Below are 15,303 nucleotides of genomic sequence, written 5' to 3'. Positions count from 1 at the left end.
AAGTGACCAATGGGGAGACTCTGAGACCTACGGCACCTCACAGAAGTGCAGTTACCCCAGGAGCCAGTCCTTAGCCTGTCCCCGGGCCCTCCCAAGCTTCCCTTTATTTTAGTTGCAGAGATTTCTATTTGTGAAAGGGTGTAAGGAGCAGATGTTTCTGGCCCTGCTGTCCCGTGACCTTGTCTCCTTACTGGACGCAGATGTGTGGCTAATTCAGCAGGACTTGCCTCACCCGGTTGGCTATGGTCCCCGTCTCTGAGTTGCCCCATGCTGTGTGCACAAGTGGCTTTAGAAATACCAGCCACAGAGTGTGGTTTCTCCTGAGAAGTGTCTCTTAAAGAAAACGTCCCTGTTAGAGATGGTTCTCATGGAAGCCTGGAGGCCGGCTGACAAAGGTCCCGGAGTCAGCACCACTCCTCCTTGCTGGGAGGGCTGTGGGGACCACGTGTGTGACTTTGGGGAGGCCAGCTCACCCGCCCTTGCTTGGGAGTGTGCAGGCCCACTTCACGAATTACTCCAGCACGAGTACGGACAAAAGCCAGACAGAAGGACACGTATTTGAAATAGGATCATTTTTATCAACAGCAAAACTCAAGTCCCACCTAAAGGAAGGTTGACCATCAGGATGCCGTGTTTTCTGTGACAGAACATTTTTGCTTTGTTTTAACGGAACAATTCCTTAGTGACAGGATTGGTCACAAAACCAGCTTCCATTTCACCCTTGCTAAAGTGATACTTTTTAAATAGAGAAGGGAAGTTTTATGAGTCACAGTTTTGAGGGAAAGCAAAGTTCATGTCTGCTCTTAAACTGTTTGGTCACAAGTATTTAAAAAAATGAATCACAGGAAAATCCTAAAGGAAAACACGCCAAATTGTCAACCTCAGGTAGTGAGGCTATCAGTGATTCCCTTTTACTTCTTTCTTGTATTCCCTTTTTCTCCTGATTTTTAATAATGGCACATATTATTTTTATAACTAGAAAAAGTATTAAAACTACATTCTTATTTTATGTAACTGAAGAAATTTCTCAAGCATTATTTCCCCCCAATCCTTCTGTATATATACACGGGCTTTTCTCATCTCTATAGATGGCCTATATTTTACCTCTATTCATAGAAAAATTGAGTTGGCGAGGCACCACTGTTTAGTCTCAGCAGATTTACCTATGTGTCTTCTCCCTGAAGCATAACTCTTGGGAGGTCAGAGTGCTCTTTAGGGATTATGAAACATGCTAAGGAATGAAAGTGTCCCCTGTCCCACCACCCCCTGCTGCAGGGCCTGTGTAATCTAGAATTCTAGATCCCCTGGCTCTGCGGCTGCAACTTGCTTTCCGTCCTTGAAGGTGGGGCTTGTCCAGGTCATCCCGGGGAACACGAGGTGACTGGGTTCCCCTTGCAGGTACAGGAGCCAGCTCTGGAGTCTCTGCCAACTTCCCCAGCACCTCTGGCAGCAGCACCCTCTCTCCCTTCCAGCACGCCCACAAAGGTAAGGACCGTGCTTCTGCAGCTAGCCAGCTGTTACAAGTAACGCGCTTGGGTGAAAGCGAAGAGGGAGGCTGGGAGCAGCTATGAGGAATGGCAGCAGGGGCTCCTCAGTGCCCCCAGTAGCGGGAAGTTGGTCGTGATGTCTGCAAGGAGTGGAAGCGATCTCTCCATGGGCGCCTGGGGTCCCTTAGAACACACTGGCAAGAGGGCGCTTGGGTGGCTCAGTCGTTAAGCATCTGCCTTCAGCTCAGGTCATGATCCCACGGTCCTGGGATTGAGCCCCGCATCGGGCTCCCTGCTCCGCGGGAAGCCTGCTTCTCCCTCTCCCACTCCCCCTGCTTGTGTTCCCTCTCTTGCTGTGTGTCTCTCTGTCAAATAAATAAATAAAATCTTAAAAAAAAAAAAAAAAAAAGAACACACTGGCAAGAAAGGCACATCCTGGAGCCGCAGGGTGGTGCTCAGGGCACAGGCGGTTGCGTGGCAGAGAACAAGTTTCCCGGCCGTGGCTGGGCCACAGCCATTCTGTTGCTGGCTTTCAGATCAACCTGCAGAGCCCAACACTTTAATATTCGTTTCTAAGAACTATATTTTGCTCCCTGATCCCTTAGGGATGGAAAGGCTTTGAGGAGGGTGGAGGCCCCTGAGGCCCCCGTCTCTTTCAGATCAAGGCCTCACGCTGGTCCCTGCTACCATCAGGCTGTTTCAGTGCCATCCATTATTTAAGCATATTTAAGGCCCAGGTCTCAGTGAGGTTCGGGGGCCCTTTGGAGTCCCACAGTGCACTCAAGCACGCTAGCCTCAGCGTCACCCCCCAAACCTGACCCTGCACATTCACAGAGCATCAAAGCTGGAAGACTTTGCTAGGACATAAGAGTCTCATTTCCACCAGGCCCCGAGTGGGGGGCAGGGAATAGCGCACAACTCAGTGAATATTAAAGCACTTATATCATCCATACCTGGCATCCAAATGATGATTTCTTCAGACACACCCCACCCGGGAGGACAGGCGTGGAAACTGGCAGCGCTGGGGCTACGAGCTCTGGTGCCTCTTTCCAAAATGGCCTCAGCCTCCTTCAGTGGGTCCCCAGTGTTTTAGATCTTGTCCCTTTCCTGTGGGAATGGTAGGTCACCTGGATCCTGCCTCGTGAGGGCCAGAATCCTGTTTGTTAGTTCAGAGAATGAGAACAAGCAGCAGGGCATTGCACATGTTGACGACAGGCATTATTGGGGAAAACAGCGAGAGCCCCCTGAGGAAGGGACCCCCATGGTGAGGTGACAGAACAGAGGAAGAGGTGCAGCAGCCCCTTCACCACCTTTGCCCTGGGAGTCTGATTATGACGCTTAGGTTGAAATTGCATGAGACACAGGATGGCGCCAAACCAAGAACAGAATCTCTGGCCCTCCGAGGTAACTTCTGCTTGGATGGAACTGTCTTCAGGACACTTGCTCGTGGGCTTCTTCCTCTCTGCATCCCAACTCACCCAGGGTTCCCAAAGTAGTAACACCAAGAGCGAGCACCTCAGGAACAACTGAGCAAACCCGAAGCATGGTGTTCCAGATAAGTCTGGATCAGCCTCAGTTAAGGCCAGCTATGATGGTCAAGGCAAACCTGTAGGGTTTGGGATTCTGAGGGTCCCCTGGAAGTGTCCCCTGCCACAGGCACCGCGGTCTTCTCAGAGGGTGGATTCTGTGGGGCTCAGGAGCACCTGTAGGGAGTCCTGAGCCCCATGTTGCCCTCTCTCCCTGTCTCCAGCAGAGCTCTCAGGCCAAGGGCACCTAGCCACAGCCCTGATCATTGCCATGTCCACCATCTTCATCATGGCCATAGCCATTGTCCTCATCATCATGTTCTACATCATGAAGACAAAGCCTTCTGCTCCAGGTGACTGCTCCCCAGTGCCCCCACTCCCTCCCCACAAACGCTTGCTCGCTGACGGTTCTGTTCTGTCAGCTTACCTAGTGCATGAGTCAGGCTCCTCACACCCTTGCATTTCTCCAACCAGCCTGCTGTACCAGCCACCCAGTGAAGAGCGTGGAAGCCCAAGTGAGCAAGGAAGAGGAGAAGAAAGAGGCCCAAGGTCTGCAGACCGAACCCCCACAGCACGGGTGTCCATCCCAGGGTGGAGATTGTGTGCCCCGCTCGCCAACACCTGGAAGCCTGGCCTCCCGACTGCTGGTGCTCTCATGCCACCCAGAACAGGGCTGCAGGAAGAGGCGTCGGGGCCCCCACATCGCGCCCTGGGCGCGGTGTGGCTTAGTCACCGGGCAGGCCTGCTAAAGAGGAAGTGAAGGGAAGCAGGAAAGGATGAGTTCAGAGCCAGGGACTGACTCCAGCTCCCTTCCCCTCACCCTCATTCTTCCCATTTACCTGCAGACAGTGTGGTGATTTTCTCTGAGAAGGACGAATTCGAGAAGCTGACCACAGCTCCAGCCAAGACTGTCAAAAGGTAAGTCAAGCCAAAGCAGCCACTCGTCGTGGGGTGGAGCAGCCCCCAGCCCTAGGTGAGGTCAGGGGTCCTCTTGGGGTCCTGAGCAGAAAGGGGAGTGCCAGATGGGGAGCATCCCAAGAAGCCTGGCCACTAGCCTGGAGGCTCCAGAGGGAGCAGGACCCCGGCACGAGCAAGGCAGGAGAGTACCAGGCCTCAGCCTCACCTCTGACCTGACGCAGGGGCCAGGCAGTGTGAGGGGCAGGTGGTTAACACCTTGCTCCAAGGCCAGCTGCCCCCCGTCCCACCTTCCTCTTTAACATCGGGTGCGCAGACCCGAAGCTTGTGAGTGTCCCCTTCTTCTTCAGCAGCTCCCCATGGCCAACAGCAACACTGGTGTCACTAAGCTAAAACCAGAACTAGTTTCCCTAAATGCTGGGCCGCGCTGGTAATGATGATGGCTAGGGAACATTCGGTGCTAGGTCTGTGAGTGCCCACGCACAAGGTGCTAGTATTACCCCTGATGGTGGAAAGCCAAGGTTTGGAAGCTGTCATGTGCCTGAGGTGACACATCCAGGAGTAGCAGGGCCGGGGCACCAGACCAGGCCATCTGGCCCCACAGCCCATATTGTACAGGCTCCAGACCAACCACTAACACTTGTGAAGTAAGACTTCTTAAAGAAGAATTTTGACATATGAGATTTTTACCATATTTAGCGCACATTAGGATGTAGAATCAGCCCTCGCTTTAATAACTAGGGCAGAGGGAAGTGAACTTTTCCTTTGCCCTCTTACATGGTCATTTGGACTTGGTCCTGCTTAGGTTACACAAATCCACCCCATGGTGTCAGTCCCCTGTCTGGCCTCTACCCCGTTGGCCATTCCAGGACCCCATTGTGCCTACGTTGTGGGTGGGACACAGAGGCCATGGGGGGCCCCAAACTAATTATAGGAAGGGCAGAGGAGCACTGTCTCCTGGCCTGCAACCTTCCCAAGGTGGGTGAACTCTTGCAAAGCCTTTCATTTGTAGGAATGATCATGAATCCAGATGTTTGTGTAGAGCTTTGGCATTAATCAAGCACTTCCAAAGGTGTTACCTCATTTAGAAAACTCCAGCATCTCTCAAGACCCCTATTGCAAGGGCAGGAAGCAGACTTAAATCATGAAATCTGTGCATGCTGGGAAAGAAAAGAAAAAGTGGGGGTCCCCCTGGGCAGTCCCTTAGATGGCGGTCATTTCCTGGGAGTGCCTCTGTTCCCCGTGTCAGAGCCCCGGACCTGGCTGGGCTGCGGGGGCTGGCTCTGCAGTGTGCCTCCCTGCGGACGAGTTTCTCCTCCACCCTCCCAACTGTGCAGCCCTGTCTTGTGGCAGCCTTCTGGTCCTCCAGGCTTTGCTCTTTCTCAAAAGTAGGAGACAAGAGTACTCAAAGGGCAGGGATGTGTCCTGTGACTTAAGTTTCATCTAAAGACTGAGGGAAAGGGGGAATTTGGAAGAATATTTGGAAAAATAATACTTGTTTCATATGCAAATGTCAAATGAAAACCGGACAATCGTGCTATAAAAGGCAAGGCACAGAGCTCCTCTCCCCTCTGTCTGCTCCTAGGCCTTAGGGAAAGGACCTGGGGCCATCAGTGTTCTCTGGGGACAACCGTGCTTTTGTTCCTAGCCTGCTGTCGGGGTGGGGGGTTGGGGGGGACAGCGGCAGGGCAGCCAACTCCGAGCAAGGCCCTGAACCTACTGGGCCTCACCTTCATACGGCCTCTAGGGTTGCTTTTGAGTGTGGGCATTACTGTAACCCAGCGGCTAGAAAAGAATAATTCTTTGTAAGTCGTCAGCCAGACCACAGGAAGCGAACAGGATGCCTAAAAAAAGAATGTTGTTTTTCAGCTATTTGGAATGATTTTGAGAGTTTAAGCTCCAACCTACATGTGCCTAGGGCTGTGGACTGTGAGCTGTGGTGGAATGTGGGCCCACCTGGCTTCTGGGGGGAGCTCCCGAAGCCCCTCTTGCAGCTTGCTGTGACCCCCACCTACAATGCACACATTTCAGCCAGGTCACCCCCTAGTCAAGATGGGGGCTCCCTAGGCAGGCTCATTCAGCTCTGTTTGGGGTCGTTGCAGAGAACTTGCACAGATTCAGTGCCGGCCACATAAACCTGTTTGCATTTAGAACAATGCTGAACTTGGAGCTGGCCTGCATTAAAAATAGGAAGCTGAGGGGAGCCTAGGTGACTCAGTCATTAAGTGTCCACCTTCAGATCAGGTCATGGTTCCAGGGTCCTGGGATCGAGCCCCACATCGGGCTCGTGGCTCAGTGGGAAGCCTGCTTCTCCCTCTCCCACTCCCCCTGCTTGTGTTCCCTCTCTCTCTGTGTCTCTCTCTGTCAAATAAATAAATAAATCTTTAAAAAATTTGATATACTGATTTTTTTCACTTGATAATTAGTCCTAAGAGGGGACATAATACATTTATATTACCAGTGATGGTTTCCAGGTCTCCAACTTATGAGTAAATCATTTTCCAAAAGTTTGTGTGCATGCATGTGTGGGTGTGTGTATGTATGCGTGTGATTGTTTAGAATTAAGAAAGCATTGTTCTGGGGTACCTGGGTGGCTCAGTTGTTAAGCGTCTGCCTTCGACTCAGGTCATGATCCCAGGGTCCTGGGATTGAGCCCCGCATCCATCGGGCTCCCTGCTCAGCAGGAAGCCTGCTTCTCCCTCTCCCACTCCCCCTGCTTGTGTTCCCTGTCTCGCTGTGTCTCTGTCAAATAAATAAATAAAATCTTAAAAAAAAAAATAGAAAGCTGGGACATATTCAAGAAAGCTTAACTGAGCTGGGTTGGGGGAACAGACGAACAGATGCTGTCCTCCTCCCTGATGAACCCCAACCGCGTGGGGCTCGAGAGACACCTTGTGAGTCCTCTCACAGGACACCTGCAGGCCCCGCTGCATGCAGGTCATTCATTGGGAGGCGTAGCGAGTGCGGCATGTCTCTCTCACCTCGTGCCCAGGAGCTGCTCAGTAAAAGCTTGGGGAACAAGTCCCTGCATTCCCATCAATCGATCCATCAATCGTCTTCCCACTGGGAAAATGTGTCAGGGCTGCTGCTAACAAACACCCTCCTGTTCCCACAGTGAGAATGACGCATCATCGGAGAACGAGCAGCTGCTGAGCCGGAGCATGGACAGTGACGAGGAGCCTGCCACCGACAAGCAGGGCTCCCCAGAGCTGTGCCTCTTGTCGCTGGTTCACCTGGCCCGGGAGAAGTCGGCAGCCACCAAGTCAGCTGGGGTGAGGCCCTGGCGCTGCTCTTCACACGCTTGTTGGAGCCCCGGGAGGCGGAGACGGGAGGCTGGCCTGCCATGCGGGACCCTAGATAGAGTGGCAGGCTTAACACAAGATAGCAAAAAAATAGGAAACTTATCTCTGTATTATCTAGCTTTATAGAAGAAAATGAAAGTAAGCCAAGAGAAAAGTTAAAATTGCTTGGAATACCGTAAGACAGAAAAAAACCTTTGTAAATATACTGGCATGTGTCCAAGCAGACCAAAAAATATATATATATACACACACGCAGTGTACACACTCACACATACATACACACACCCATAGTGTACACACACATACACAATATGCCCCATTTTTGCATGTAAAATTGCCCAGAGGGCTTGTCACCCAAAGCAGGCCACCTGGGAACGTGCCGCAGCGGGGCAGGGCGCTCGGGCAAAAGAGCACAGCGCTGCCCAGGCTGCCTGAGCACATAGCGCGTGGTTCACTGGCTGCCTGACCCAAGCGTAGGTCAGCGTGTTGCTAGGTAACATTGCTAATGGGGAAAACATCCCTGCTTGGGAAGCCGGATCTGGCTTAGGTCTGGACAGGGATGACACGCTCTAGGCTGCCCTGAGTTCAGGGACATCTGTGATGGTACCCATCACTTGCAGGGACCCTGGAGGCCCAGGGAGTTGTTCTGAGGGGTATTGGCTCCCTTGGGGAGTGGTACCTTTCAGCCAGGATCCAGCATGGGCCTCATGTGTGCTCTGGGAGAAGAGTCTGTGGATGGCTGCAGACACAGCCACAGCATCTCAGGCGCCCGCTGGCCAGCTGGGGTCCCCGCCACTCACCCTCCCACACGGACTGATGCCAGGTGTCTTGTGAGCCTGAATGTCCAATGGAGCCGAAGAGCAGCCCCACCTCTGTGCACACTGAAGGGGTCGAATTTCCTGATGAGATGGTCATGTGAGGGCGCCAGTCAGGGGACAGTAGCTGCCGACACTGGGATGGAGAACTTGCGTTTTTGTGGGCTACCACTTCCTCTTGTTCTGAAAATTAACATTCTCTTCCCTTTTCCCATAGATTCAAAGCCGAAGGAAAAAGATATTGGATGTGTATGCCAATGTGTGTGGAGTTGTTGAAGGTAAGCATGGACATGCTGTTTGGGGACACATACCCCAGATTTCCCCAACTGTCAACATGGAGGAGGTGGCTCTGGCAGGAGTCCTGGGGCCCCGCGGGGGCCAAGAAAGGCCACCCACCCCAGTTTGTCATGTTCCTCATCCCAGCTGCTGGCGAACCCACCTCAGGTGTGGAGGGACGTGGAATTTGGCGCCAAACTATTTAAGGCCTTTTCCCTGGCACTCCCCAAGGTCCTTTCCCTCACAGGACAAGGAGATAACACCCAGCCAGCCCTGGGTCAGGGCCTCCCTGGAGGACCGTGGAGTCAGTAGAGAACAGTAGTGGAAGGAGCCAGTGTCCCCCAGTGTCCCCCAGATGCTGTCTCCGCACTGGTGTTTTCAGTCACTTACCCGGTTATTAGGTGGCCTTGCCCTTTCCTTGGGTCCTGGTCCCCCTCCTCAAAGATGCTTCCCAAGCAAGCAGAGTCAGGCTGTCTCACAACTACACTCTGGGTATGGGAAGCAAGATTAGGAATAAAAGCATTTCAGCCTGAAACCAGAATCCACAGTCCCCATTTCTTCCAAATCTAGGCTCTAAATTACCTTTGTATCCACCCAGGGGACAAAACCCCTCATCACTGAGGTTAGAGAATGTTCCCCAGCTAATCAGGCCACTCGGTCTCGGTCCTGGTCTCACTGGCGTCCCTCCTTGGACTTCTGGGTCTGCCCCAAGCAGGAGTTGTGGAACCTGGGGGCCTCTCATTTCTCCGCAGAGGTGGAGCCCAGCACACCAAGCCCGGGGCAGGCTTGCTGGCTGAGTGCTCCTTTGGACAGAAATAACTTCCGGGGGCCAAGAACTCGACTTGGCTGCCTGTTGAAATGCAGCATCTCTCCATAACTACACATGCCCCATGTCTGATAAGCCTGGCATGGCTGCCCTGTGGAGGATGATCTGAGATTTGCATTCCATCACCCTGGAAAGCTCTTCTCTGTCCCAAAATATGTCTTGGCTTTTAGAGCCCATACTCCTGGGACAGTGGTTTTCAAATTAATTTCAGGAACCCCAGAGGAAAGAGGAGCTTCTCCAGTGAGACTGGGAGGGTGAAGAGTGTGAGCTCCATGTGCTTGGCCACCCTCTCACAGCCTGGGGTGCTCAGTGTGCTTATCAACCCTTGGGGACACTCACATCTCCAAGGCAGGGAACCTCAGACCAGCAGTGCCCAGCCCTGGGGGAATAGTATATACTCACCCAGAGTTTTCCACTGTCTCCCCTCTGCCCAGCCACCCCCCCCAAAGGCCCCAAGATCCTGATGTAATTTGGCTAGGGTGAGTCTCCAGCATCAATTTCTTTTGTTTGTTTTCAATTAACCTTGTAATTCTGAGATCACTGCAGATTCACATGCAGTGGTAGGACACTATACAGAGAGTTCCTGTGGACCCTTTACTCAGTGTCCACCAATGAGACCATCTTGCTCAATCAATCTGAAAGTCACAATCAGGACATTGATACCTGAAGACAGAGCCCATTTCCTTCACCACAAGGATCCCTCTCTATACCCTTTTACAGCCTCACCCACTTCCCCACCCCAACCTCTCCTTAGCATCTGGCAACCATTAATAGTTCTTCATTTCTACAGTTGTCATTTCATGAACATTAAGTGGACTCATGCACCATGTAACTTTTTGCCAAAGGCCCTTTTCCTCCACATAATTCCCCACAGATTCATGCAGGTTGTTGTGTGTGTTGTAGAGTTTTCCTCATACCCCTGAGTACCTGCCCACATTGTGGACGAATCACAACTCGTCCAAGTGTTCATCCATTTAAGAACATCTTGGTTGTTTCCAGGGGCTATTTATGAATAAAGCCACTATAAAGAGCCATGAAAAGGTTTTATGTGAACATAAGTCATCATTTCTCTGGGATAAATGCCCAGGAGTACAGTTGTTGGGTTGTATGATAGTTGCATGTTTAGTGTTTTAAAAAACTGCCGGGGCACCTGGGTGGCCCAGTTGGTTGAGCATCCGACTCTTGTTTTTGGCTCAGGTCGTGATCTCAGGGTCATGGGGTCGAGCCCTGCATTGGACCGAGCTCGGCACAGCACAGAGTCTGCTTGGGATTCTCTCTCCCTCTCCCTCTGCCTCTCCCACTCGTGCTCTCGCTCTCTCTCTCTAAAAGAAATAAATAAGTCTTTAAAAAAAGAACAAAAACCTGCCAAACTGTTTCCCAAAGTGCCTGTACCATGTCCATCCCCACCGGCAATGTGTGAGTGGTCTTGTTTCTCTACTTCCTTGCCAGCATTTGCTAGTGTTGCTGTTTTTTATTTTAGTTACTCTGATAGTTATGTTTTCATACCTCATGGTGGTTTTAATTTGCATTTCCCTAATGTAGCATCTTTTTTTATGTTATGTTAATCACCATACATTATTACATCATTACTTTTTGATGTAGTGTTCCATGATTCATTGTTTGCCTATAACACCCAGTGCTCCATTCAGTATGTGCCCTCTTTTCATGAGCTCATTGCCATCTGTATGTCCTCTTCAGTAAAATGTTTCTCTATCTTTTGCCCATTTTCCAACTGGATTGTGGGGGTTTTTGCTGTTGAGTTTTGAATACTAGTCCTTTGATGGGTATGTGATTTGTAAATATTTTCTCCACTGTGTAGGTTGTCTTTCCATTCTCTTAATAGTGTCTTTCACAGAGAGGTGAAATTTTGATGAGTCAAATTTATCATTTTACTTTTATAGATTTTGTTTTTGGTATCAAGGCTAAGATCTCTTTGCCTAGCCCTAGAACACAAAGATTTTCTCCTCTGACTTATCATTTTGTTTTGCATTTGAGTCCATGATCAGTTGGAGTTAATTTTTATAAAAGGGGTTCTTTGTTGTTGTTGGTTTTTTGGGGTTTTTTTGTTTGTTTTTTGGGGTTTTTTTGCCTGTAGATGTCCAGTAGCCCCAGCACCATTTGTTGGGAAAAGCTATCTTTTGTCCATTGAATTGCTTTTGCACCTTTGTCAAAACTCAGCTTGGGCATATTTGTGTGGGTCTGTTTTTTGGGTTCTCTGCTCTGTTGCACTGATCTTTGTGTCAGCTTTTCTGCCAGTACCACATAGCACACAACAAGTCCTGAAATCAGATAGACTGTTTGCTCCCACTTTCTTCCTTCTGTTCTAAATTGTTCTAGCCAATGTTAGTTCCTTTGCCTTTCCATATAAATCTTAGAATAATTGTCCCTATATCTACAAAATATCTTGCTGGGGATTTTGATAGGAATTACATCAAATCTGTATACCAAAGTTTGGGGAGATTTGACATCTTTACTATGTTGAGTTTTCTAATCCATGAAAATGGCATGTCTCTTCATTCATTTAGATTTTCTTCAACTTTTCTCATCAGCATTATGTAGGTTTTAGAATATAAGTCCTATACATATTTTGCTAGATTTATATCTAAGAACTTCATTTATTTTTGAATGATTGTGACATTTTATCTTAATTTCAGTGTCTACATATTAATTGCTAGTATATGGAAATACAATTGATTTTTGTATGTTTATCTCATATCCTGTGACTTTGCTGAACTCACAAAGTCTCAAGAGTTTTCTTATAGATTCCTTGAAATTTTCTACATGGATAATCACATCTACAGATGGGGACACTTTTATTTCTTCCTTCCCAATCTTTATGCCTTTTCTTGCCTTATTGCACTGGCTATAACTTCCAGCATTATATTGAATAAGAGTAGTAAGAACAGACTTCCTTGCCTTGTTCCTGATCTTAAAGGGAAAGCATGTTTTTCACCATTAAGTGTAATGTTGGTTCTAGGGGTTTTGTAAATGATTTACATTAGTTTTGTAGATAGATTACATTGATTTTTGAATATTGAACCAGTCTCACAACCATGGAATGAAGTCCATTTGTCATGGTATATAATTCATTTTATATATTGTTGAATTCCATTTATTAATATTTTGTTAAGGATTTTTTTATCTGTATTAATGAGGGATATTGGTGTGTAGTTTCTCTTTTTTGTACTGTCTTGGTCTGGTTTTGGTATCAGGCTAATACTGGCTTCACAGAATAAATTGGAGAGTATTTCTTCCTTTTCTATTTTCCAGAAGAGATATGTAGAATTGGTGTTAATTCTTCTTTGTATGTTTGGCTACAATGAAACTGTGTAGGCTGGAGATTTCTTTTGGGAGGGCTTTTTAAATTACAAATTACATTTCTTTAATCATGTAAGGCTATTCAAAAGATCTATTTCATACTGAGTGAGTTGTATTCATGCTTTTTGAGGAATAGTCCCATTTCATCTAAGTTGTCAAATTTAAGTGTGTAGAGTTGCTTGTAGATTCCTTTTTTTTTTAATTTTTTTTAAAGACTTTATTTATTTATTTGGGAGAGTGAGCAAGAGAGAGAGAGTACATGAGCAGGGGCAGAGGGAGAAGCAGGCTCCCCGCTGAGCAGGGAGCCTGACATGGGGCTCGATCCCAGGACCCTGGGATCATGACCTGAGCTGAAGGTAGGTGCTTAACTGAGCCACCCAGGTGCCCCCCCTTTTTTTTTAATGTCTGCAGGGTATATAATGATATTCCCTTCTTCATTGCTTAATATTGGTATTTTGTGTCTTCTTCATTTTTTCTTTATCAATCATACATTTGTCCATTTTATTGATCTTTTCAAAGAACCACTCTTTTCATGTTTCTCTCTATTGTTTTTCCTTTTTCACTTTTATTGATGACTGCTCTTTACTATATCATTCCTCCTGTTTACTTTGATTTTATTTTGCTATCTTTTCCTGAATGCTTGAGATGAGAGCTTAGATTTTCCTTCTTTTATAATGTATGTATTTGTGATATAAATATCTCTCAGTATTGCTTTAGCTGTGTCCTACAAACTTTGATATGTTGTATTTTTATTTTCCTTCATTTTTAAAATTTCCTTTTAGATTTCTTCTTTGACCCATGGATTATTTGGAAGTGTGTTGTTTAATCCTCATATCATGCCAAATGCATTAACAGTGGTGCAAGACAGAGGCCTGCTGAATAGTGGGGCCCTCAGAATGCAGTGAAAGGCCGGCACTATGGAGTTATTCCCAGTGCCAGTGGCTTTCCTCATTGCAGGAGCAGGACACAGAGCAGGAAGTGACTGTTGGTCACTCTTCCCTGTGTGGGAAGTACCAACAGCCATTGGTTCTGGAACCTTCCAGAAAGAAGAGGACCCACACATATTTTCTCCCTCCACCCCCATATACAATTTTCTTCTAAAGGAATGTCAAGGGATCAAGCAGGAATCTAATAAAGGTCTCTGAAAACAATGTCTCTCCATTTGAAAAGTAAACTATGTCTTTAAATGCATTAACTCCATGGAGAAACAAATGTAATAAATCAAATTTAATCCCTGCCCCCCCCCAAGAGTGTGTTGTTTAGTTTCCAAGTGTGTGAAGATTTTCCTATTATCATTGTTTTTGATTTATGGTTTAATTCCATTGTGGTAGGCAAATACACTCTGTATACAGTTTCAATTCTTCTCATTCTTTTGTTGAGATTTAAGGCCTACATTTGAAGAAAATATGTATTCTGTTATTGTTGAATGGAGTATTCTATAAATGTTGATTGGATTTTGTTGGTTGATGGTGATGTTGAGTTCTATATTCTTGCTGATTTCCTACCAGTTGTTCTATCAGTTACTGAGGGAAAGTTGTTAAGTCACCAACTGTAATTGTCATTTTGTCTATTTCTCCTTTCATTTCTTCAGTTTTTGCTTCACATATTTTAGAGCTCTCTTGTTTGATGCATATAGATTTAGGATTGCTATGTCTTCACAGTGGATTGACCCTTTTATCATTATATAATGTTCCTCGGTCTCTGGCAATTTCCTTTATTCTGAAGTCTACTCTGTCTAATGTAATAGCCACTTCTGCTTTCCTTTTATTAGTGTTTACATGGTATATCTTTTTCCATTCTTGTACTTTCAACCTGCCTATATCATTATATTGGACATTAGCTTCTTGTAGATAGCATATAATTGGGCCATTTTTGAGACCATTCCGCCAAGCTCTGTTTTTTAATTGATATTTAAATCATTTACATTTAATGTAGCTATTGAAATGTTAGCATTTAAGATTGCTATTTTATTTTTTGTTTATTCTTTTTTGTCTCTGTTTTTCATTTTCTCTGTTTTCTTTTTCCTGCTTTCCTTTGGGTCACTTGAACATATTTTAGAAATCCATTTTGATTTTTTTTTGAGTGATGTATTTTATGTGTTCTGAGTACATAGCTTTTTCCATAGCTATTTTAGTAGTTTCTTCATCTCTCAACTTCTCTCTCAGTATATATATACAGTTCATCATGGTCCACTAAGGTCATCCTTTTACTAGTTTGAATGAAGTATAAAAAACTTCCCTTTATGTCCTTCCTGTTTATAATTGTCTTAAATATTTCCTCTACATATATTTAGAACCACATCAGTTGCTTCACCTAGCAAACATAATTCAGAAAACCTAAAAGGAGAAGTAAAGCTGTGACGTTTACCAATATTTTTGCTTACTATGCTCTTTTCTGATGTTCCAAGGTTCCTTCTTTATCCTTTCCTTTCTGTTTAGAGACTTCTTTTAGTCATTCTTTTAAGGTAGTTCTGTTAGTGACAGATTCTTATTTTTCCTTCATCCTGAGAATGTCTTGATTTCCCCTTCATTCCTGAAGGGTATTTTCACTGAGTGTGGGACACTGTGTTGACAGTTATTTCCTTTCTGTAGTTGAAAATACTGCGCCATGTCCCTTTGGTCTCCAGGTTTCTGATGAAAAATCCACTGCTGTTCTAATTGCTTTTCTGCAGTAGGTAAGGTGTTGATTTTTTCTTGCTGCTTTCAAGACTTGTCTTTAGTTTTCAAGAATTTATGATGTGTTTTGATGTGAATTTCTTTGGGTGTATCCTGTTTGGAGTTTTCTCAGCTTCTTAAATCTGTAGGCTTATGTCTCTTTCAAGTTTGGGAAATTTTCAGC

The 15,303-nt window shown here is 46.7% G+C and overlaps 1 protein-coding gene across 3 annotated transcripts in view; it reads left to right on the top strand.

The window, feature by feature from the left end:
• EDAR (ectodysplasin A receptor) overlaps positions 1-15,303 on the top strand; it is a 93,758-nt gene that overhangs the window by 73,379 nt on the left and 5,076 nt on the right. For 2 of the 3 annotated variants that reach the window (XM_025869125.2, XM_025869123.2), the window contains exons 6-11: positions 1,399-1,485; positions 3,238-3,366; positions 3,488-3,562; positions 3,859-3,931; positions 7,044-7,200; positions 8,263-8,323. In XM_025869125.2, coding sequence (XP_025724910.1) covers positions 1,399-1,485; positions 3,238-3,366; positions 3,488-3,562; positions 3,859-3,931; positions 7,044-7,200; positions 8,263-8,323 — 582 coding nt within the window. The remainder of the gene's footprint in view (positions 1-1,398; positions 1,486-3,237; positions 3,367-3,487; positions 3,563-3,858; positions 3,932-7,043; positions 7,201-8,262; positions 8,324-15,303) is intronic. The other variant, XM_025869124.2, reaches the window with a different exon arrangement.

This window comes from Callorhinus ursinus, unplaced genomic scaffold (assembly GCF_003265705.2).
Source record: "Callorhinus ursinus isolate GAN/ISIS: 27379988/994484 unplaced genomic scaffold, GSC_fseal_2.0 scaffold10, whole genome shotgun sequence".
Classification (NCBI taxonomy): Eukaryota; Metazoa; Chordata; class Mammalia; order Carnivora; family Otariidae; genus Callorhinus; species Callorhinus ursinus.
Note: the sequence above shows the minus strand (reverse complement) of the source record. Positions and strands in the feature narration are given on the sequence as shown.